General features: G+C 51.7%; 2 protein-coding genes across 4 annotated transcripts; one reads left to right on the plus strand and one right to left on the minus strand.

The window, feature by feature from the left end:
* Nucleotides 1–801: 801 nt before the first annotated feature.
* On the minus strand, nucleotides 802–15,933 carry BUD23 (BUD23 rRNA methyltransferase and ribosome maturation factor). 3 transcript variants are annotated; one of them, XR_004026348.1, is made up of 13 exons: nucleotides 15,828–15,916; nucleotides 15,692–15,729; nucleotides 12,775–12,870; nucleotides 12,606–12,688; nucleotides 12,410–12,506; nucleotides 8,193–8,289; nucleotides 6,636–6,686; nucleotides 5,881–5,966; nucleotides 5,625–5,670; nucleotides 5,245–5,303; nucleotides 1,490–1,540; nucleotides 1,312–1,401; nucleotides 897–1,175 (listed from the first exon to the last, which is right to left on the minus strand). XR_004026348.1 is itself a non-coding variant. In XM_030795722.1 (12 exons), the coding sequence occupies exons 1-12, from the start codon at nucleotides 15,873–15,875 to the stop codon at nucleotides 1,121–1,123; spliced, it is 846 nt and encodes a 281-aa protein (XP_030651582.1). In that variant the 5' UTR covers nucleotides 15,876–15,933; the 3' UTR covers nucleotides 802–1,120. The 3 variants fall into 3 exon arrangements, 2 of the variants coding, with proteins under 2 accessions (XP_030651582.1, XP_030651583.1); XM_030795722.1 differs by lacking the exon at nucleotides 1,490–1,540 and having other exon boundaries at nucleotides 802–1,175; nucleotides 15,828–15,933; XM_030795723.1 differs by lacking the exon at nucleotides 1,490–1,540 and having other exon boundaries at nucleotides 871–1,175; nucleotides 15,497–15,729; nucleotides 15,828–15,904.
* Nucleotides 15,934–16,050: 117 nt separating this feature from the next.
* Nucleotides 16,051–18,575, plus strand: DNAJC30 (DnaJ heat shock protein family (Hsp40) member C30). Its single transcript, XM_004090915.2, has one exon. The coding sequence runs from the start codon at nucleotides 16,077–16,079 to the stop codon at nucleotides 16,755–16,757; it is 681 nt and encodes a 226-aa protein (XP_004090963.1). The 5' UTR covers nucleotides 16,051–16,076; the 3' UTR covers nucleotides 16,758–18,575.
* Nucleotides 18,576–23,224: the final 4,649 nt, after the last annotated feature.

Raw genomic sequence — 23,224 nt, forward strand, 5'->3', positions numbered from 1 at the left:
TGAATGTGGCACTAAGAGGAAGGGCTCAGAGGCGAGGATCCCAACTCAGCCTCAACCCCACCCTGGGCCTTCAACTTCCTCAGACCTGTCTCTGGCCACACAGTGGAGAACATCCAGACCTTATTCCCTGAGAACAGGCCCAGAGGCCATGCTCAAGGCCTGGAATCTGACACCTGCAGGAGACCCCACTGCAGGGCTTAGATCCTCAGACCCCAAGCCTCACCCCACTCCCAGACACCCAGCCCCTCTGGCCCCTGCACCCATTCCCTAGCTGCTGAACACCTAATCCAGCTCTGTACTGCAATGCCCAGGATCTTGCCCCTCTTCCCACATAGACCAAAAGGCTCAAGCAACCATTACCCCTCCTCTCCTATCACAGCCTGCTGGACAGTCCCACACTACCCCAGAGCAGGACCCGCCCTTTCCAACCACTAGTGACGGGACAAGAGATCAGCCCAAGACATCCAAGCACTGGGCTGATGGGCAGCTGACCGTGCAGCTCAGTGCCACAGTTCAGGCTGAGGCCGCTGGACTAGCAAGGCCTTCACAGGAAGGGAAAACGGACTGGCCAGCAGGCACCACGAACACATTTCATGCAGACCCTCTACCCAACTTTGCTTGGTGTGATTATGATACAGTTATATATAAGCCTCAAATTAAAGGACTCTGTGTTCCTTGCAAATGGAAAGAATGCCTTCATCTAATTTTTTCAAACCTGATTCCTGCCTGGGTAGGCGAGCAGTAGCCCACCAGGAGGAACTGGACTTTGGTGAGAATCACAGAGCTGGGAGATGCCGGAGCTCCACAAAAGGAAATTTTATTTCTTGCCTTTAAACAAAATAAGATGCTCTCAGAGCTTTTTTTTTTTTTTCTCCCTAGAAAGGAAGTTTCATTATGTTGCCCAGGCAGGTCTCAAACTCCTGGCCTCAAATGATCCTCCCACCTCAGACTCCCAAGGTGCTGGGATTACAAGCGTGAGCCACCACGCCCGGCCCAGAGAACTTTTTTTTACTGCAGAAAACATTTTTAGAACTTTAGAGCTTTTCTAAAATACTACTTTGTCAGCTGAACGATATATGAAAGTGCAGAGGCAAGTGCCTTTCCAGAACCACGTCGTGACTTAGAAGCGGGGCTTGCGCTTGCGGCCAGTGTACTGGGTGTCAGGTCTGACTTCCCTGTGCAGAAAAGGAATAGGACAGTCTCAGAAAAAAAGATCAAAGCAGCCCTGGACCCTTCAAATGCAGGCAAGCTCTTCATGGCAATAGTCATCCACCCCCCACCCACCCTGCCAGCTCCCAGGCTGGCACTCACCTGCCCTGGCGCCTGTGCCGCTCCTTCTTCTCCAGCACCCATGCCCGACTCTTCCTCACCATTCCCCGCCTCGACATCCTGAATGGGAACCTGTGGTGGAGACACAGCTATGAGCTGATGGACAGCTGATAGATGGGGCTGCCCGGCTGGCCCCCACGTGAATCCATGGCAAGCTTACCTCTGAGTCTGGTGGCCTCAGATGCCCCTTCTCTCAAATGCTCCACCTTCTCTATAACACAAGTCCCCACTCTGGACACCCTCCTTCCCGATAACATCCACCCGGGCCACAGAGGTTGTTGGGTGGGCAGAGGAGGAGAGGGCTGGGCCGGGCATGCAGACCTAAACGCCAGCGAGCAGTCTGTTCCCTCTTCGGGAAGCAGCTAAGCAGCAGTAAGCAGGCCGCTTTCTACCAATGCAATGACACATCATCACCTAGACTTCAAGAGCACAGTCGACAGTTCACGGCAGGAGCTTAGGATCCCACAGCTTGGGGGCAGGAAGACAGGGATGGAAAGGAGGGGCTGAAAAGGAAGGACTGAGGGGTATGAGGGAAGGAAAGAGGGCGGGGTAACCCCGAAGACCCGTGACCCATCCGTAGAAACCAGAGACAGGGCAAGCCAAGGAGCTGCCATTCGGATGCCTGAGCCTGATGGGCCAGCACAAAGCAGGAGCAGCTGCAGAGCGGGGCTGGGGACACAGGAGGAGTCATCTCAAGATTCTACAAGGAGTACAAAGTGAGGATAGACTGGCGAACCAGGGGGCAAGAGGTGAGCCATGGGAGAAGCAGCAAGGGGGAAAGTCATCAACAGAGCTAAAGGAAGGTGGGGAAGACAGGGAGTGCCCCAAAGCACAGGTCCCAAGAGAAGTGGGGGCCCAGCCCTGCAGGAGGCACATGAGAGGCATGGGAGGGGGGAGGCCAGGAGGAAGTGAGGAACAGGCCAAAAACAGAGCCTGGAGACTGATTAGGTAAAGGCTTAAAAGACTTTTTCTTAATTTACCTGTTATTTAAAATAAACGAGTGTCCTGAATGTGCTTAGACTGAGGTGACAGTAACGGGAGAAGCTCCTCCCTGCCCTCTACCTCATCTGAGAAACTGGAAGTGCGAGCCTACAGAACAAGGGATGGCAAGGTACGTGCTGGGCACCCTCAACACACTGCCAAGATGGGTGGCACTACCCCTGCTTTTCAAATAGCTGAGGAATGGATGCTCAGGTCATTCAACTTACCCATGTTTACTTTTAGAACATGTCGTTTGAAGACACCAGTGTAAGGACAAGAGGGATCCTAAGACGCATGGAGATAAGGCAATGTGTACTTCCCCTGGGAGGGAGGAGATGGGAGTGCTCCCTGGGAGCACGAGATGGGCATCTCAGAGAAGAGGTCATCCAGAAGGGTCCCAGCTCCCCATGGGGAATGGACTGGGGAAACTAAGGGAAATGAGCAAAGACCCAAAGGGTCAGGCAGCATAAACCTATGGTGGACGCGAGGAACATGCATGGCTGTGCCCAGCTGTAAGCCTTCCAAACACATGCATTTTGGGCTCATTTTTCCTCCTAAATGTCTTAAAGGTCTTAAGACCTTTCCCTCATGTCAACCGGAACTCAGAAATAACCTCCCTCTTCACTACCTTATAATCAATTATTCATTCAGAAAAATACTGAGCACTTTTTACTAACAAGACACTATTTTTAATGTCAGGGATATAATACCAGTCCTCACCAAGTTTTCACTCTAGCTGGAGATACAAATAATAACCAAGTCAACTGGTATGTATGACTTAAGAGCAGTGAAGGGTGTTAAGGAAAATCAACATGAGCGAGGAGCGGAACTGCAATGAAGACACTGAAAGAGCAATGACAAGATACAACTTACATTTTAGAAAAAAAGAAAAAGACCAGTCTTGCTGCTATGCGGAAAATAATCTGAAAGAGGCAAAGACTGCAAAGGCAGGGAGACAACACAGGCAGCTGTTCAGCAATCCAGGCTAGGGGCAGTGCTGGATTAGGCTCGTTGGAAGCAGGGAGGGGCAGCACGGGGACACACAGTGAGGGACGGACAGCAGGGCTCAATGACAGGCTGACAAGATGTGAAATGTAGGGAAAGACAGGAATGATCAAGAATGGTAAAGAATGGAGGATGAGGCTGGGCGCAGTGGCTCATACCTGTAATCCCAGCACTTTGGGAGGCCGAGGCGGGCGACTCACGAGGTCAGGAGTTTCAGAACAGCCTGGCCAACATGGTGAAACCCTGTCTCTACTAAAAACACAAAAAATTAGTTGGGCGGGCGCCTGCAATCCCAGCTACTCGGGAGGCTGACGCAGGAGAATCGCTGGAACCCGGGAGGCAGAGGTTGTAGTGAGCCGAGATCAAGCCACCGCACTCCAGCCCGGGGGGAAAGAGTGAGACTCCATCTCAAAAAAAAAAAAAAGATTGGAAGATAGCCAGGCATGGTGGCTCACATCAGTCATCCCAGAACTTTGGGAGGCTGAGACAGGGGGATCGCTTGAGGCCTGGAGTTCAAGATCAGCCTGAACATGGCAAGACCTCATCTCTACCAAAAACTTTAAAAATTAACCAGGCACGGTGGCATGCACCTGTAGTCTCAGCTACTTGGGACTTGGGAGGCTGAGGCAGCAGGATCGTTTGAGCCCAGAAGTTCGAGGCTGCAGTGAGCTAAGATTCCACCACTGCACTCTAGCCTGGGTAACAGAGCGAGACTACCTGTAGAAACTCCAGGTATAGACACTGAGGAGGCACTGGGAAACCCCCGGTGGCAAGAGACTGAAGATACACATTTGGGAGTTAGGACCTTCCGGCTGGCATTTACAGCACCACAGATAGAGAAGGGATCCAATCCAGGCTGGGCCCAGCACTCGAGGAGGAAGCAGCAGTGGAGTGAGGAGCAGCCAGGAAGGCTGAGGAAACCACGACGGTGGGTGGAAGGCCAAGTGAAGGAAGCGTCAAGGAAGGAGCGCACTGCTGTCTTTGACCCTACCAAGCAGGCACGTTAAGGACATGAAAAAGTCGGAAGTGACCAGATGTAGCTTGACAGAAATTGGTGGTGGACTTGACAAGAACAATTTTTTTTTTTTTTTTTTGAGACGGAGTCTCGCTCTGTCGCCCAAGCTGGAGTGCAGTGGCGCAATCTCGGCTCACTGCAAGCTTCGCCTCCTGGGTTCACGCCATTCTCCTGCTTCAGCCTCTCTGAGTAGCTAGGACTACAGGCGCCCGCCACCACGCCTGGCTAATTTTTTGTATTTTTTAGTAGAGACGGGGTTTCACCGTGGTCTCGATCTCCTGACCTCGTGATCCGCCCACCTCGGCCTCCCAAAGTGCTGGGATTACAAGCGTGAGCCACCGCGCCCGGCCGACAAGAACAATTTTTGATGAGACAGAACTGTCAGCCTAAGAAGTGGATTGAGAGAATGGCAGGAATGGAAGAAGAGGCAGGTCTGAGTTCTGCTATGAAGGGAAGCAACAACCGGGTGGTTAGTTGTTGTTATGGGATTAAGGGAGGAACTTTTCTAGAATAGGAGAAATTGTGCAGCATGTCTGTGTGCCGGCAGGAGTGACCCACGAGAGTCAAGATGAGGATGCAGGAAGTAAGGGAGAGCCACAGCACCCAAGGGAGAAGGTCCCGGATGCAGGTGGAGGGCAGCATCAGGAAGGAAGGAGACAGCCTGCCAGGCATGGCAAGGGGAAGGGGCACGTGTGGGCTCACAAAGGGAGTCCAGGCTGCATGGCTGCACGCAGACATCCAAGACCCCAAACCCCTAGCCCCAAACAGGCACAGTCCAAATGGGGCCTGATGTTTCTACCGCCACCTTGGTGTCCCTGCTGCATGTGACCTGAGAGGCTTGGGTGAGAGCAGAGAGAAAGTCCACGTCTAACAAACACGGCTGCAGCTGGGGCAGAGTTCAGCAGTTGCTTTACCTCTCATTGGTGAACACAGACTCCCTGGGTTCTGCTTCATCCTGATTTTCACTCAGCCCCTGCAAGACCCAAAGTGCACTTAGGTCGCCCTGGAGAGTTCTCAAACCATCTGCCCCACTCCAGAAGCCAGGGCACCCAGGCCTGACCCTTCCGACCGGGACAAGGTCCAGTCCCACGAGAAGAACTGACATGCCTTTCTGGGACCTGAAGAGCAGAGGTCTCTGCCTCCAAATTCCAGAGGATGTGAGCACTCCAGGCTCTGCACTCTGGGGCTGGGCCCTCCTTCCCCATCAGTGTTCTCCCAGCAGGCTCTGCAGGCTGAGCCCCACTGCCTGGAAGTCAAAAGACACAGGCCTGCCTGCAAACCCAGTGTCCCTCACCTCTGGTATAAAGGTCGAAGGCCCAGAAAACAAGCAGAGGTAGAATCTGAAAGGAGAAAATGCAAAGTGAGGGCTGGGTAGAAAAAGCCCCACAGGGAGACAAGCCCTCACCCCCTCCACCTGCACTCCCCCTTGCCTGCCTGGACCCTGGTGACCCACACCCCAGCACTCCTCTGCACCACTGAGTGGCCTGAAAGGGCTATGCCACTACCCGCCCTCCTGCAGCCCAGGCAGCACACCGGCCCCCAGCGCTCACTTCTTTGCTTTGGCACTGTTAGGGTAGTCTACCACCATGCCACCGGAGAAGCCTGCCTTTGTGGCCTGGGTTGTGATCAGCTCCAACTGAGGAAAGAAAGGCAGTGGGTCAGGCAGCGGAGGTTGAGAGGAGCAGACAGCTTCACCTCCCTCCCCTCCCGCAGAAGCCAGTCTGCTCCAGGACGAATCCTGCCTGGGAGAACTTAAGGTCGTTGTAAGCCACACAGCGAAAAGTACAGGCTAGAATCTGGCATGGCCCACACCTCCCTCAGGAGAATTACAGAACAAAGCAACTCCCCTCATTCTCACTTTCCAGTGAGGGACCCAGCTCCCCACTCAAGTTTAGGAAGGAGATGGCCACCAATTGGAATCCAGACTCATTCATGTTGTTAGTCAGGGACGGCTCTTCACTTATCTTTCAACATCTACATCCTACTCCGCCATTCCTTAATTATACATCACACAACAGACAACTGTCGGTGCCCTCTCACCCTTCCTAAATGGCATTTACTTATTTATCAGTCGCATCACCTTATCTGTAATACCATGTCATCTGCCAAGAGAAGGCATCCCACCCCACCTCCGCAGATGCCACCCCCTTAGGATATCAGGTCATCAAATGTGCCATCAGGGGCCACACTAGGGTGCATGTTTCCTCCTTTTCCCGCCAATCTGCAAAAGGTTGTCGCTTCCCCAGGACAGCTTACTTGTCGAGTCCCCCCACTCCCCTGCACACCCAGTAGCCGAGGGACTCACCTGCTCTGAGTTCTCAGGGTACAGCTGCAGGACAGCTCGGGATCCCCGGACCTGAAAGAAACAGGAACATCACTGTCTTACAAATGACCACATGAGCTTAGGGCCTGGACACCCCTCTCTTCCTTCATTCACCGAGTATTTCCTGAATTTCCATTATGTGTGAGGCACTGTTAGGGCTGGGGATAGTCATGAACAAAAGAGATCACCCTCAACTTTGGAGCTCATGTTTTAGTAGGGGAGGCAACTAATTCACAGTAGCAAATTTTTTCTTTGTTCCAAAAAGAGGAATTAGACAAAGTGACAGAGTTTCCTTTCAGTTCAGTTTACTTTTGGTTCCAAAAAGGCCTGTTTCAGATGGATACTTGAGCAGAGATTTGAATGGAGTGAGGAGCTGGCTATTTAAACGTATAGGGGAAGAGCCTTCCAGCAGGGAGAAGATAAAACAAAGGCCCTCAGAACTAAAATACTAATCCAGTGTGCCAGGAGGACAACTCATGTGACACACAAGACCAGCGGCCAGATCGGCAGGGGCAGTCCACCCCAGGAAAGACCAGCTGCCAGATCGGCAGGGGCAGTCCACCCCAGGAAAACTAGGGGTGGGCTAGACCAGGCTAAGGAGGCAAAAACCACTCAGATCCTTCAAAACGGACTCATTTTTAAGCTGGGCACAGTGGCTTACGCCTATAATCCCATCACTTTGGGAGGCTGATGCAGGACGACTGCTTGAAGCCAGGAGTTTAACACCAGCCTGGGCAACATAGGTAGACCCCATCTCTTTAAAAAAAAAAAAAAGAAGTAAAAAATTAGCCTGGCATGGTGGTGTGTGCCTGTAGTCCAAACTACTTGAGAAGCTGAGGCAGGAGGATCACTTGAGCCCAGGAGTTCGAGGGCGCAGTGAGCTACAATCACACCATCGCACTCCATCCCAGGCAACAGAGCAAAAGTCTGTCTCAAAAAACAAAATTTAAAAAGAACTCATTTTTAGGACTTAAAATCTCAGACTATCATCTAATCCTAGTGAACAACTGAAATTAACATCACTAATTAGAAGACAAAGCTAATAAAGGCTCTCTCTGCAGTAAATCACTATCCTGTTCCCCATCCGAGGAAAAGGATTAGCACTAGGAGGAGGGAGAAGTGAGGAGTCAGAAGGATGTGGGCACTTTGGAAGGTACCCCTCTGGATGGTCTGGACACAACATCTCTGTCCTCGCTCTGCTCAGTCCATGCCCCCAAACCAACTTCTGATTAAAACTCAGCATAATAGACATAGGAATACCTATCAACAGAAGTAGGCCCTATTACAAGTTAATAAATTGGTCTCCAATTTTGCTCTCAGTGACTTCTGGGTTTGATGGGAGTGTATCAGTCCACTGAGCTTGAACTTCCACTTAGGCTGAGGACCTGGACAGAAGTAACCACAGTAAGGTCCTGCCACCCCATGCGGTCCCATATGAGTAGCTTACCCATCATGGGACACCTCAATTTCCTCACTCTACCTGCAGGGCTAGGGAGGGACAGGCAGCTAACCCAGATGGGGAGAAGATCTTATACTCACGAGAACAGAAAACAGAGAAGCAAAAAAGCAGTACAGGCGCTTGGCAGGGTTTTCAGACTTCTTGTTAGCATTACAGAGCCACTGCACAGCAGAAATGCTAAAAAGGAAGGGACCTAGTCAGGTAACGGAGCAATCCACATTGCTCCCCCAACCACTTCAAGCCTCTTGACATCATCCGTCCTGGATCTCCAAGAGAAACCCCTCCTCCCACAGCTTCCCTTCTTAGAAAGTGCAGGTTGAGGCCACCTACAGTGGTTCACGCCCTGTAATCCCAGCACTTTCTGAGGCCAAGACAGAATTGCCTGAGGCCAGGAGTTCAAAACCAGCCTGGATAACATAGCAAGACCCCATCTCTACTTAAAGTATTTTTAAATTTAAAAATTTAAAGACAAAAAAAGTGCAGGTCCACTGCAGGTCATGACTCTACAACACTAGAAAAATAGGACATACAGAAAGACAGCATTCATGGCCCTTAGTCCCAAGAAACCTTTCCTCCACCTTGTTTCCATCTGCATCTCGAGTTGAAAATTCCTCCGTGTCAAGGCTGTCTGCCCACACACCCCTCCTTGTTCCCTTCCTCCAATCCAAGGAAACAGGCTTTAGACTACTCACACACACACAGCCATCCCATCACCCTTCTCCTAAATCACTCCCTTCCACTCTACCTGTTAAGTGTCTTCACAACCCCCAGATTTAAAACCTCAAGCGGCCGGGCGCAGTGGCTCACACCTGTAATCCCAGCATTTTGGGAGGCTGAGACGGGTGGATCACTGGAGGTCAGGAGTTCGAGATCATCCTGACCAACACGGTGAAACCTCGTCTCTACTAAAAATACAAAAATTAGCTGGGCTTGGTGGCATGTGCCTTTAATACCAGCTGCTCAGGTGGCTGAGGCAGAAGAATCACTTGAACCTGGGAGGCAGAGGTTGCAGTGAGCCTTGTGCCACTGCACTCCAGCCTGGACAACAGAGCAAGACTCCATCTCAAAAAATAAATAAATAAAACCTCAAGCAGTCACTATGTCTTCCTTCCTGTCCTTCCCCTCCGCCCTGCTGTACACACACAGAGCCCTACCTCCACCCCACTGGCTTGTCCCACAGCCTCTCCCAACTTTCACTCCCCGCCCAATGCTCAGTGCTACCAACTCAAATGCTTCCACCTAACTCCCTCTCCTCTTCCACCTGAAAATCACCTTCCTTAAACACACATCTGATCCCGTCACCTGCCAACTCCCCATCATCTATTCCATCAAGCCCAAACTTCTTAGGACACATTTAAGCACCTTCTAGGAACCAACCACACTCAACCCCATCTTCTGTGGAATCTCTCGTTCATCCCTCTCATCTCAGACCCCTTTCCCACTGTCGTCTGTGCCTCTGCCCACTGTTCCCTCACTCAGAAACCCTCTCCTTGACTATCCAAATTCCTCCCAGCCTTCAAGGCACAGCCCCTCCACCCAAGGCTTTCCTGTGCTCTGGCAGCCCCACGACTCCCTAGGGCACACACCACTCATGCCCTTATATTCAGTTGCCTGGTCCATGTCCTAAAGCACCTAATAAACCATCGAGAGTCTTACACGCAGAGACTGTTTCATTTCCCCGTACTCCACAGCACCTTGTACGCCTTACATGTAGCAAATGTTTAAAAAAAAAACAAAGTCTGGGCCATGTGCGGTGGCTCACGCCTGTAATCCCAACACTTTGGAAGGCTGAGGTAGGCAGTTCACGAAGTCAGGAGTTCAAGACCAGCCTGGCCAACATGGTGAAATCCGATCTCTACTAAAATATAAAAATTAGCCAAGCATGGTGGTGAGCACCTGTAATCCCAGCTACTCGGGAGGCTAAGGCAGGAGAATCGCTTGAACCCAGGAGGCGGAGGTTGCAGTGAGCCAAGATCGTGCCACTGCAATCCAGTCTGGGCAATACAGTAAGACTCCGTCTCCAAAAAAATGTTTGCTATACCACCTCACCTCTCCCCGAAGACAGACAAAACTGACCGTGCCCTTCCAAAACATACAGACCATACTGCTGGCCTTCGGTTTTTCACAGCTTAAAACACCTCATCTGACCACTACCAAAAAGCATCTGCTACCCCTGAAATTATTCCCCAACCCCTGGGTCTTGTTCCCAGATGTAAAAGGAAAATCTTCTAATCCGAATTTTTACCTCTCACCTGGCTCCCCACTTCACATCCCCACCACTCAACTTAGGGTAACCAAAGGAAGTCTCCCCTGCAAGTAATGATTTGTAACTTCCTCCTCTATTTTCTCACCTTTACTCCCACACCACACCACACCAAAAACTAAACAAAACTGATCACAGCAGCCTAAGAAAAACTTAATCAATTTTAACGTTCTAAGATCTGTTATCGAAGTGCTATGAGAATGTTTAACCCGACTCTGATTACAGAGAAAGGACTGTGAAGCACTGAAGAGATTAGAGCAAGCCCAGACGCTCTCCACCAGTTATCTGTTGGCAAATAAACTAAGATGGCTGCTGGGGGCCGGGCGCGGTGGCTCACGCCTGTAATCCCAGCACTTTGGGAGGCCGAGGCGGGCGGATCACGAGATCAGGAAATCGAAACCACGGTGAAACCCCGTCTCTACTAAAAATACAAAAAAATGAGCCGGGCGTGGTGGCGGGCGCCTGTAGTCCCAGCTACTCGGAGAGGCTGAGGCAGGAGAATGGCGTGAACCCGGGAGGCGGAGCTTGCAGTGAGCCGAGATTGCGCCACTGCACTCTAGCCTGGGCGACAGAGCGAGACTCCGTCTCAAAAAAAAAAAAAAAAAAAAAAAAAAATGGCTGCTGGGGCCCACAAGATGGCTGGGGCCCATAAAATGGCTGCTAGAAGCTAAAAGACCACCTCCCCTCCCCCACCAGACACACAAAGCTGACACAGAATCTGTACCAGTGGTGCCTGAACCCGGCAATGCAAAATAATCACAATAGTAGACAAGTTTTATTTTTGAGATGAAGTCTTGCTGTGTCGCCCAGACTGGAAGTGCAGTAGCGTGGTCTCGGCTCACTGCAACCTCCACCTCCCAAGTTCAAGCAATTCTCCTGCCTCAGCTTCCTGAGTAGCTAGCTGGGACTAGAGGTGCCCACCACCATGTCTGGCTTTTTAGGCTGGGTGCAGTGGCTCACGCTTGTAATCCCAGCACTTTGGGAGGCCGAAGTGGGAGGATCATGAGGTCAGGAGATCGAGACCATCCTAGCTAACATGGTGAAACTCTGTCTCTACTAAAAATACAAAAAAATTAGCCGGGCACAGTGGTGGGCGCCTGTAGTCCCAGCTACTAGGGAGGCTGAGGCAGGAGAATGGCGTGAACCCAGGAGGCGGAGCTTGCAGTGAGCCGAGATGGCACCACTGCACTCCAGCCTGGGCAACAGAGAGAGCCTCCATCTCAAAAAAAAAAAAAAACCATGTCTGGCTTTTTAGTAGAGGCTGGGTTTCACCGTGTTGGCCAGACTGCAAAGTTTTAGAATCCAAAAAAATACACTCTTGGGCCTTGCTCTAACCTTGTAAATCTGAAAATCCCACGGGATGTGTATTTGTAAATATCTGCATGACTCTGCTGCACAGCCAGGTTTGGGAGGCACTGGCCTGCAGGACTAAAAGCAGGAAGAAAAAGGCCAGGGTGGCTCACACCTGTAATCCCAGCATTTTGGGAGGCCCAGGTGGGTGGTTCGCCTGCGCAACACGGCAAAAACCCATCTCTACGACAAATACAAAAAAAAGTTAGGCTGTGCACGGTGGCTCACACCTGTAATCCCAGCACTTTGGGAGGCCGAGGAGGGTGGATCACAAGGTCAAGAGATTGAAACCATCCCAGCCAACATGGTGAAACCTCACCTCCACTAAAAATACAAAAATTAGTTGGGTGTGGTGGTGCGCTCCTGTAATCTCAGCTACTTGGGAGGCTGAGGCAGGAGAATCGCTTGAGCCTGGGAGGCGGAGGTTGCAGTGAGCCAAGATCGCACCACTGCACTCCAGCCTGATGACACAGCAACACTCCATCTCAAAAAAAAAAAAAAATTAGCTAGGTATGGTGGTGTGGGCCTGTAGTCCCAGCTACTCAGGAGGCTGAGGTGGGCAGATCACCTGAACCCAGGAGGTGGAGGCTGCAGTGTGAGCCATAATCACAGACACTGCACTAGAGCCTAAGTGACACAGTGAGACCCTGTCTCTAAATAGAAGCAGGAATTGAAGACCCTCACCTGATGCAACCATCAAACGTGCCTGGCTTGAATGGGATGCCCTGGCCCATATCCCCCAACAGCAGGTCTCCCTCTATTTCTCGGTCCACGGCCTCATCTACATTAGAGAAAAGGCAGTCAGAGAAAGAGACAATACCTGTGGCTTCTCCACACCCATCAAGGTAATCCACCCTGGTGCCAGACAGGACATACTTACCCAGCATGGCAGGGCTGATATCCAGGCCCACCCAATAGTGCCCTTCATCTGACAGATAACCTCCACTCAGCCCAGTGCCACAGCTGGAAGACACGACCAGACACTCAGGGTCAGTTTGCAAGGACACTTCACCACCTTAGACAATCTGAACCAGGCCCCAGAATCTCACCCAATATCCAGCAGGTAACAGGGCTTATTCTCTGGCAGATAAAGAAGCTCCAATGCTCGCCCAGCCATCCTGGTCTGGATATCAATCATCCGTGAGCTGGGAAGGCAGAAACACAAGTGGACATGGTAAAGGAGTTCTGGGTGAGTACTTCCCCCAGACCAAAAAAAAAACAAAAAACAAAAAACAAAAAAAAGCCAAGTTAAAAACAAAAAAAAAGGATCAATCATCCCGAGGTACTCTTTTCTGACCCCTTCTAAGTTGGGATCAACAAATTCAACCATTTGAAAGTGACCCCAAAAATTCCATTTAATTCAGGACCATGTTATTTTGTGGTAACAAATTATCACTGCACCAGCTGCCAAGCGGATGTGTAAAAGCAAATCACTTAGCTAGTAATAAACAACCACTGGGATCTGCAACTCTATTAGGCTGGACTGCTCTAGCACTTGTTGAAAACATTTTCTGCAAGAATTATTCTCCATAGTTTCTCTCATCTAGAAGGATCAACAATGCACAAAAACCTACAGCAGCACTGTCCATGAGAAACAGAATATGAGCCACATATGGCTTCCCAATAGCCAGTCAAGAAGAAATTTAAAGAAACAGGTAAAAGAAACTGGAGTCATTTTTTTTTTTTTTTGAGACGGAGTCTTGCTCTGTTGTCGCCCAGGCTGGAGTGCAGTGGCATGATCTCGGCTCACTGCAAGCTCCGCCTCCCGGGTTAATGCCATTCTCCTGCCTCAGCTTCCCCAGCAGCTGGGACTGCGGGCGCCCGCCGGCACGCCCGGCTAATTTTTTTTGCATTTTTAGTAGAGATGGGGTTTAACCATGTTAGCCAGGATTTCTCGATCTCCTGACCTTACGATCCGCCCGCCTCGGCCTCCCAAAGTGCTAGGATTACAGCCGTGAGCCACCGCGCCCGGCCTCTGGAGTCATATTTTTAACCCCATATATTTAATAACATATTTCCTTTAACTTAATATGTTCAAAATATCACTTCAACATATAATCGACATAAAAAGTCATCAGCAAGGACCGGGCCTGGTGGCTTACGCCTATAATCCCAGTACTTTGAGAGGCCAAGGCGGGTGGATTCCGTGAGCAACTTACCAGATCCCTGGGCAACATAGCAAAACTCCCTCTCTACAAAAAAATTACACAAACTAGCCGGGCGCGAGAAGGCACGCCTGTAGTTCCAACTAACCGGGAGGCGAGGTTGCAGCCACTGCAGCACTTCGGCCTGGGCGATAGAATGAGACCCTGTCTCACACGCACAAAAAATTATCAAGCTATTTCAGTCTGTGTGGTGGCGAGTGCCTCTAGTTCCGGCTACTGGGGAGGATGGCTTAAGGCTGCAGTCGGCAGGGATCATGCCATGGCACTCCAGCCTGGGCAACAGAGAGACCCTGCCCCTAAAAAAAAGAAACAGTATCCAATAGCTATTTATTTATTTATTTATTTATTTATTGAGTCAGGGTCTCACTCTGTCGCCAAGGCTGGAGTGCAGTGGTGCGATCGCAGCTCACTGCAACCTCTGCCTCTCAGGTTCAAGCGATTCTCCGGCCTCAGCCTCCCGTAGGCCCGGCTAATATTTGTATTTTCAGCAGAGACGGGATTTCACCATGTTGGCCAGATTGGTCTCGGAATTCCTGACCTCAGGTGATCCGTCCACATCGGCCTCCCACAGGGCTGGGATTACTGGCATGAGCCATCGCGCCCGGCCAGTAACCATTTACTGAAATAGGGCTAGTCTCTCCGTGAGAGAGCATGGAAAAACCACAAAGTATCTTTTTTTTTTTTTTTTTGAAACAAAGTCTTGCTCTGTCACCCAGGGTGGAGTGCAGTGCCGTGATGTCGGCTCACTGCAACCTCCCCCTCCCGGGTTCAAGCTATTCTCCTGCCTCAGCCTCCCAAGTAGCTGGGATTACAGAAACCCACCATCGCGCCCAGCTCATTTTTTCTATTTTCAGTAGAGCCGGGGTTTCGCCATGTTGGCCAGGCTGGTCTCGAACTCCTGAACTCAGGTGATCCGCCCGCCTCGGCCTCCCAAAGTGTTGGGATTACAGGCGTGAGACACCGCGCCAGCCTCCCCCCGCCCCCTCCCGCTTTCTTTTAAGACACTAGGTGCAGTGGCTCACGCCTGCAATCCCAACAGTTCGGGAGACGAAGGCGGGAGGATCGCTTGAGCCCTGGGCTTGGACCACCTTGGGCAACACAGCGAGACCCCATCGCTACAAAAAATAAAAAAAATAAGCCAGGCGTGGTGGCGGCGCCCCAGCTACTGGAGAGGCCGAGGGGAGCCACCACACCCGGCTAATTTTTTTATTTTTTACGGAGACGTGGCGGGGGGGGGGGAGGCTCGCTACGTTGCCCAGGCTGGTCTCGAACCCCTGAGCTCAAGCGATTCTCCCGCCTCAGCCTCCCAAAGTGCTGGGATTGCTAAGATTACAAGCGTGAGCCACCCCCACCTGGCTACAATTCAGTAGTTATACAAACTACCCTCTATGAAATTCAGACAATAACACACCAACGGCTGTCTTGGAGATTTATTGGCAACAAGGCGCCACGATAAGCATCCTACGGCCATTACTTCCTTCCCCCCACCAGGACTGACCCCTCGCCCATACCCACCGCCCAGCGCCTCTTTTACCACATGCTTAGAACAAGTTGTCACATTCGACTTTGAAAACCACCCACAGAAAGCAAGCGCGAGCACCCCTACCTCAACGCTGAGGTACCGAGGCCCAGAGAGGTCGGCAATTTAAAGCTGATTTACCAGAGACAGAAATGGCACCCACCCGGGTCCTTCCCTCCCCGCACCCCCAAATTCTACGGGCTTTCCGGGAAACGCCAGCAACCGGGGCAACTTGCTGCTTCCCGACCCCCGGACGCCCCGCAGTACTCGGGCTCCCCTCACTTGCGAACGTATTTCCGGGCTTCTTTCTCGTCATAAAACTGCGAAAAAGAGAAAAATAAATGGCAGGTAGAGGAATGATTCAGACGCGGTGGCCGCAGAAGTGGGGAGAGGAGTGTCCGCGGGCCCCGGGACTTACCAACTCCGGGGGTCCGCCGTGCTCCGGACGCCGGCCGGTGAACGCCATTTCGACGCCTCAGCTGCACGCCTGCGACTGGTGGCTCCCGGAACTCGGCTTTTATGTCATCAGCCAGGCGACCGCTTAGTAATACGCATGCTCCACCCCCACGCCCGCCCCGCCCCCCCTTTACTTGACTGGCTACAGGGCGACCAACCGGCGCCTCTCATTGGCCGGTTTCTCTTGCACCGCCCGCCGAATCAATTCAAGATGGCAGCTATGCACTGGCGATGGTGCCCGCGGCTGTTACCGTGGAGGTTGCTGCAGACCTGTGGCTTTCCACAAAATTCTGCACCCAGCCTGAGCCTAGGAGTGAGGACTTACTCCCAGGGCGACTGCTCGTATTCGCGCACGGCGCTGTATGATCTGCTCGGCGTCCCCTCCACAGCCACGCAGGCTCAAATCAAGGCGGCTTACTACCGTCAGTGCTTTCTCTACCACCCGGACCGCAACTCCGGGAGCGCGGAGGCCGCCGAGCGCTTCACGCGCATCTCCCAGGCCTACGTGGTGCTGGGCAGTGCCACCCTCCGTCGCAAGTATGATCGCGGCCTGCTCAGCGACGAGGACCTGCGCGGACCTGGCGTCCGGCCCTCCAGGACGCCCGCACCCGACCCCAGCTCGCCGCGTACCCCGCCGCCCACCTCTCGGACCCACGACGGTTCTCGGGCCGCCCCCGGCGCCAACCGCACGATGTTCAACTTTGACGCCTTCTACCAGGCCCACTACGGGGAACAACTGGAGCGGGAACGGCGCCTGAGGGCCCGGCGGGAGGCCCTTCGCAAACGGCAGGAGTATCGGTCCCTGAGAGGCCTCCGCTGGGAGGATACCCGAGACACCGCTGCCATTTTCCTCATCTTCTCAGTCTTCATCATCATCGGCTTTTATATTTAATCGGAGAGAGGAGGAAAGGGGAGTGTCTCCAGCCAACCCCCCCAAAACGGCCTTTTTTCCTGCCTCTGAACCCTTGGCCATTGATAGTCTACCTCTGCTGGAATCCGAAGGAACTGTACTCCCCCTGCCCTCCCCGACTCGCCCAGCTTAGCTGATGACCTGCACATCGCTCCACTATGGTCCAGAAAAGGAGGCCTTTCGATGTCTGAGAAAGAGGCCCCACGCTGAAGAGTCCCGAAAGCCCAGGAGTGAAGGAGTTTCTGGAGTCTCTAGGGTGCTTCTTCCAGACTCTGTCTTCCTGCTTCCAGATGTGGTCAACTTCTGGAACACTCGCTGTAGCTTTATTGTAAAGCCCCGAGCAAGATTTATCTGTTCCTGCCCCGCGCGTGTACGGTGGGCCTCCTCTGTAACCTTGAAATGTGCAATGTGACCAATTGTTGGCTGCCAAAAGAAAAGGTCCGGGGTTGTACGAAACTTGTCTTTCTGTGACTTCCCCAAGCCGAAGGTGAGACCTGGTCCAGGGTAAGAATGGGATCGGTGGAGAGCCTGCCATTCCTCCCGCTAAGGTCAGCCCCCTGGGGCACTCCCCCTTCTGTTGATAGCATGTGGGAGTGAGAAAAAGTCATTGAGCATAGGAATGAGTGTTCCTGTGCCCATATTTAATGTGTGACCTTGGAGAAGTTACTCGGTGGGCCTGACAGCAGAGGAGAAAATCATTTGGCATCTTGAGGTCTGTCATGCTTTATTATCCATAGTTTTGGGGGGATTTTTTGTTTTGTTTTGTTTTTGAGATGGAGTCTTGCGCACTGTTGCCCAGGCTGGAGTGCAGTGGTGCGATCTTAGTTCACTGCAACCTCCACCTCCCGGGTTCAAGCGATTCTCCTGCCTCAGCCTCCTGACTGTGTAACTGGGATTACAGGCTCCCGCTACCACACCTGGCTAGTTTTTTGTATTTTTAGTAGATACAGGGTTTCACCATGTTGGCCAGACTGAGGTCTCAAACTGCCGACCTCAGGCTGTCCGCCCGCCCGGCCTCCCAAAGTGCTGGGATTGCAGGCATGAGCCACCGCGCCCAGCCTATTATGCATAGTTCTAATCCACAGGGATTACAGCATGACGCTAGCAGGGCTAGGTTCATCCTTGGGACAGTGTGGCTGTCACCTGGTCCTCCCTTTACCAGCCAGCCCCATTGCACACTGTGCAGCCCATCCCCTCCCAGAAATAGAGTGACAAACTCCGTGCTTAAGTCCCCTATTCCTGTTTCACTGCAGTGCTTATCACAGGCCCTTCCTTAATTTTTTAAACAGGGCTGCTTGAGGCTGGGATAAATTTGGGGGCTTTGGGAGTACACAGGACTACTGAGGGACAGGGGGAGCTTGGTGTTCAAGGTGGAGACTTGGTTCTTTACGCAGAGCTGGCTAAACGCCTGTTTTTTCTGCTCTGTTTCTAATTCATGTTAAGTAGTTGGTCATCACTTTGGTCAGAGCTGCTGCCGTAGCTCTTTTAACTGTGAGTCACTGGACTCAGCAGTGAGTTGGCTGTGAGATTGTAGGTGCTCAAGTGTTTATGCTCAGGACTGAGTGTAATCTGTAAAAGGGGAAAATCCTCAAAAGAGGTCTACGAGAAGGATGAGGGCCCAAGTCTAGGGTCTAAACAAAGCCAGGAGTGGTTTGGTATATTACTGAGTGCAATCATTGCGTGCAATTCCCTCACTCAATGTATTGTGTAAAATCCTTAGGTAAAATAGGATAAACCCACAGCTGGTCCTACTTGGCCTCTTGAAAACCATTCCATCATTGTGCCAATCTAGCCTGAAAATAATAATAAAAAAAAAAGAAAACCATTGATTGTCTGTTGCCTTGGAGGTTGGGGGTATGCCCCTACTCAAGGCTTTGCAGTGACCATATGATGCAGTAGTGAAGATCTGGGACCTGGCACAACACTTTGGGATCCACCCAAGGCGGGTGGATCACTTGACCTCAGGAGTTGGAGACCAGCCTGGGCAACACAGCAAAACCCCATCTCTACAAAAATCACAAAAATTAGCCGGGTGTGGCAAGTGCCTGTAGTCCCAGCTACTCAGGAGGCTAAGGTGGGAGAATCGCTTGAGCCTGAGAGGTCGTGGTTGCAGTGAGCTGCGATCCTGCCACTGCATTCCAGCCTGGGCTACAAAGCTAGACCCTATCTCGAAAAAAAAAAAAAGGTTTGAGCCCAATCTGGTTCAGACCTGTTTGGCTCAGTGAGCCTGGACTTGGGGGGAGGGGATATGTACTTTTTAAAAGAACATTTATTGTTACTATGTTTCATATTTAGAAAACAGGACAGAGACTTTTTTCTGGAAAAACAAAACTGCAGGAAGTGGAGTTTCTTTTTTCTGGAAAAACAAACTGCACGAAGTGAAGTTTAGCAAAATGTTCTGAAACTAGTGCTTCTCAACCAATAAAGCAGGCACGACAGAAACAGTGAGGCAAGGGCTTTTTGTTCTAGCGAAACACGTGGCCGCCTTTCGGTGTGGGTTTGTAAAGCACTAGTGGTCTAATAGCATGGGCTCCTTGAGATAGACCTCTGAAGTTTGTTTTCTCAGTCAAGATCCCAGCCAGGAACGTTCCCCGTGAGCCCCCAAACCTGGGGTACATAGAAAGTTCCAGAAGGTTCAGACTGGGAGTGGGTCCAGACTAAGGTAAACTTCTGGGACATTCCATGAAACTCTAAGCAAAGTATTCTATAAGGTTTACTAACCATCATCCAATCCTAAGCCTCTCCCCTGGCCCAGCACAAGGCCTACTCCGTAGTGTCATCCCTTTATGCCTCAGGGTTTTGTAGGCCAGAGCTAACCTCTGAGGGGCCCCACTCCCTGCCTGCCCTGAAACTGAGCCTGTGCTCTTCATGGAAAGGAAAATGGGAGACTTTTTGAAGGACCCCCAAAAGGTTCCCATGGTCACATTTTTCCCCTACCCACTGGGCTTGAGTCTTTTCTTTCTCTGCTGCTACCTGGCAAGTGGAAGCTGAACTCGGCCATGACCTTAGCCCCTGCCTTCTAAGGGCTATTCCATAATTCCTGGTTGTGGAGGATGGCTCAGACATGCCCAGCCTTAATCCTTTTTCTTTTTCACAAACTGAAACAAAACTCCCTAGAAGTTTGGACCTAGGATGGGAGAGTAGGGTAAAGAGGCCCAGCCTGGCCCAGGCTGTGCCCAGTGGGGTGGAGAGGGGGGTATATAGCATGAGGCCGAGTGAGCAGCAGGCGTGGTTCCTAAATGGGGAGACAGAGGCCTCAAGACAGGAACCAAAGGCTCACAGGTCTACGTAATTGTGGTGGTGTCTTTGGGCTTGAATGGGACTTTATTTCTCCTGAGCCAAACTGCTTTTTCCCTTCTGTTGCCCTTTATTTATTGCTGGGTGAGATGACCCTTTACAGAACCCAGCGTTGAGGAAGTAGGCTTTCTCCCTCTTCCTTCTGAGGTTCCGGCATTTCATTCATTGAGTGCACCTCTGTATGAGCCAAATTGATTAGGAATAGCTTACCTTAGGGCCACAGAGCTGTCCTACTGGGTCACAATTGACTTGGAGTGGCCACCAACACTCCCTTTTCTGGAAATGGAAGAGGTCTGTGTTTTAAACCGTTGGGCTTCCTGGAAGGTCGCCAGACCCCGTGCAAACAGGCTGAGAGAGGGACGGCTGATAAGCGGTGGTGCTACCTCAGTCCACACTCTGGAATTCAGTGCACTAGAAAAGCGGGCCCTGTCCTGGCCTTTGCCTCTTCTCAGTTCCTCAGCGCCATGATGAAGTCACACGCTGCCACCTGCCCATGGGGAAGATCATGAGGGAAGGCCTGGCACAATGGCGTGCACCTGTGGTCCCAGTTACTTGGGAGGCTGAGGCAGGAGGATCGCTTGAGCCCAGGAGTCCAAGACTAGTGTACAAAGATCTCGCCTATGAATAGCTACTGCACTGTAGCCTGGGCAACACAGCAAGACCTCGTCTCTAAAAAGAAAAACAGGCCGGGCGCGGTGGCTCACCTCTGTAATCCCAGCACTTTGGGAGGCCAAGGCGGGCAGATCACCTGAGGTCAGGAGTTCGAGACCAGCCTGACGAACATGGAGAAACCCCGTCTCTACTTTTAAAAACTACAAAATTACCTGGGCATGGTGGCGCATGCCTGTAATCCCAGCTACTCAGGAGGCTGAGGCAGGAGAATCACTTGAACCTGAGAAGCAGAGACTGTGGCGAGCCGAGATTGCGCCATTGCACTCCAGCCTGGGCAACAAGAGCGAAACTCCGTCTCAAAAAAAAAAAGAAAAACAACATCATGGGAGAAGACCTACCTTGCCTGCCCTCAGCAGCTCAGCTCTGAGGTCCAGCTTGCAGCCGTCCTGGTTTTGTGCAAAGCAGCTGAGTGTCCCTCTGTTAATGTGTGCAAACCATGGTGAGAGCTGAGCCTGGATCTCAAGACCTTGTGTAGGCCAAACATGCTCAATGCATGCAGAGAGCTCGTCTCTCACTATCTGTCCTGAAGTCACAGCGTTGCTATGGATCTAGCCACCTCACCAGTGTCTCTTAAGGCTAGGGTCCTGTCACTCGTCTTGTGGTGGGTTGGCTCTCCCATCCTGCCCTTGTCCCTTTAACATTCACATCCTCAGCCCTGAGAGGGAACAGCCACTTTAGACAAAAGAAGGCATGTTTCAGGGCCTGGCACAGTGGCTCTTGCCTATAATCCCAGCACTTTGGGAGGCCGAGGCGGGCAGATCACTTGAGGTCAGGAGTTCAAGACCAGCTTGGCTAACATGGTGAAACCCTGTCTCTACTATAAACACACAAAAAATGGCCGGCTCACGCCTGCAATCTCAGCACTTTGGGAGGCCGAGGTGGGCAGATCACTTGAGGTCAGGAGTTCAAGACCAGTCTGGCCAACATGGTGAAACCCTGTCTCTACAAAAATATAAAAATTAGCCGGGCATGATGGTGGGTGCCTATAATCCTAGCTACTCAGGAGCTGAGGCAGGAGAATCGCTTGAACCTGGGAGGCGGAGGTTGTAGTGAGCCAAGATTGCGCCACTGCACTCCAGCCTGGGCGACAGAGCAAGACTCCATCTCAAAAAACAAAACAAAACAAAACAAAAAAACATTGGCTGGGCGCGGTGGCTCACGCCTGTAATCCCAGCACTTTGGGAGGCCGAGGTGGGCAGATCACGAGGTCAAGAGATCAAGACCATCCTGGCCAACATGGTGAAACCCCATCTCTACTAAAAATACAAAAAATTAGCTGGGCGTGGTGGCACGCGCCTGTAGTCCCAGCTACTCAGGAGGCTGAGGCAGGAGAATTGTTTGAACCCGGGAGACGGAGGTTGCAGTGAGCCGAGATTGCGCCACCGCACTCCAGTCTGGCGACAGAGCGAGACTCCATCTCAAAAAAAAAAAAAAATTAGCCAGGCGTGGTTGCGCACACCTATAATCCTAGCTACTCAGGAGGCCAAGGTGGGAGGATAGCTTGAACCCAGGAGACGGAGGTTGCAGTGAGCCAAGATCATGACGCTGCACTCCAGCCTGGGTGACAGAGTGAGACTCCATCTCAGAAAAAAAAATGGCGGGGAAGGCCTGTTTGAGGAGTACGAAGAGCAGACTGGGATTTGGGGTTCACAGGCCACAGTCTTGGCTGGCACAGTGTCCTAAAACAACTTTATCCAACATTCAAAATTTGGGCATAAGAACTGATTTCTTTTTTTTTTTTTCTGAGGTGGAGTCTCGCTCTGTCCCCCCAGGCTGGAGTGCAGTGGCACAATCTCAGCTCACTGCAACCTCCACCTCCTAGGTTCAAGTGATTCTCCTGCCTCAGCCTCCCAAGTAGCTGAGATTACAGGCACATGCCACTACGCCTGGTTAATTTTTGAATTTTTAGTAGAGACAGGGTTTCGCCGTGTTGGCCAGGCTGTTCTCAAACTCCTGACCTCAAGTGATCCACCCTCCTCGGCCTCCAAAACTGCTGAGATTATAGGCATGAGCCACCGCCCCGATAAAAACAGATTTCTAATCTCAAAAAATGAGAAAATCTGCTGGGTGCAGTGGCTCACGCCTGTAATCCCAGCACTTTGGGAGACCGAGGCAGGTGGATCACCTGAGATCGGGAGTTCAAGGCTAGCCTGACCAACGTGGAGAAACCCCGTCTCTGCTAAAAATACAAAAAAATCAGCCGGATGTGGTGGTGCATGCCTGTAATCCCAGCTACTCAGGAGGCTGAGGCAGGAGAATCACTTGAACCCGGGAGGGAGAGGTTGCAGTGAGCTGAGATAGTGCCATTGCACTCCAGCCTGGGCAACAAAAGTGAAATTCCGTCTCAAAAAAAAAAAAAAGAAAATCTGCCACCATTCAGTTCACATACCTGCATTAGTGTGTGAGAGCAGCTCAGTAGCATTTCCCCTTTGAGGCCAGGCGCAGTAGTGCACGACTGTAATCCCAGCACTTTGGGAGGC

The sequence above is a fragment of the Nomascus leucogenys genome, chromosome 17, assembly GCF_006542625.1.
Source record: "Nomascus leucogenys isolate Asia chromosome 17, Asia_NLE_v1, whole genome shotgun sequence".
Taxonomy (NCBI): Eukaryota; Metazoa; Chordata; class Mammalia; order Primates; family Hylobatidae; genus Nomascus; species Nomascus leucogenys.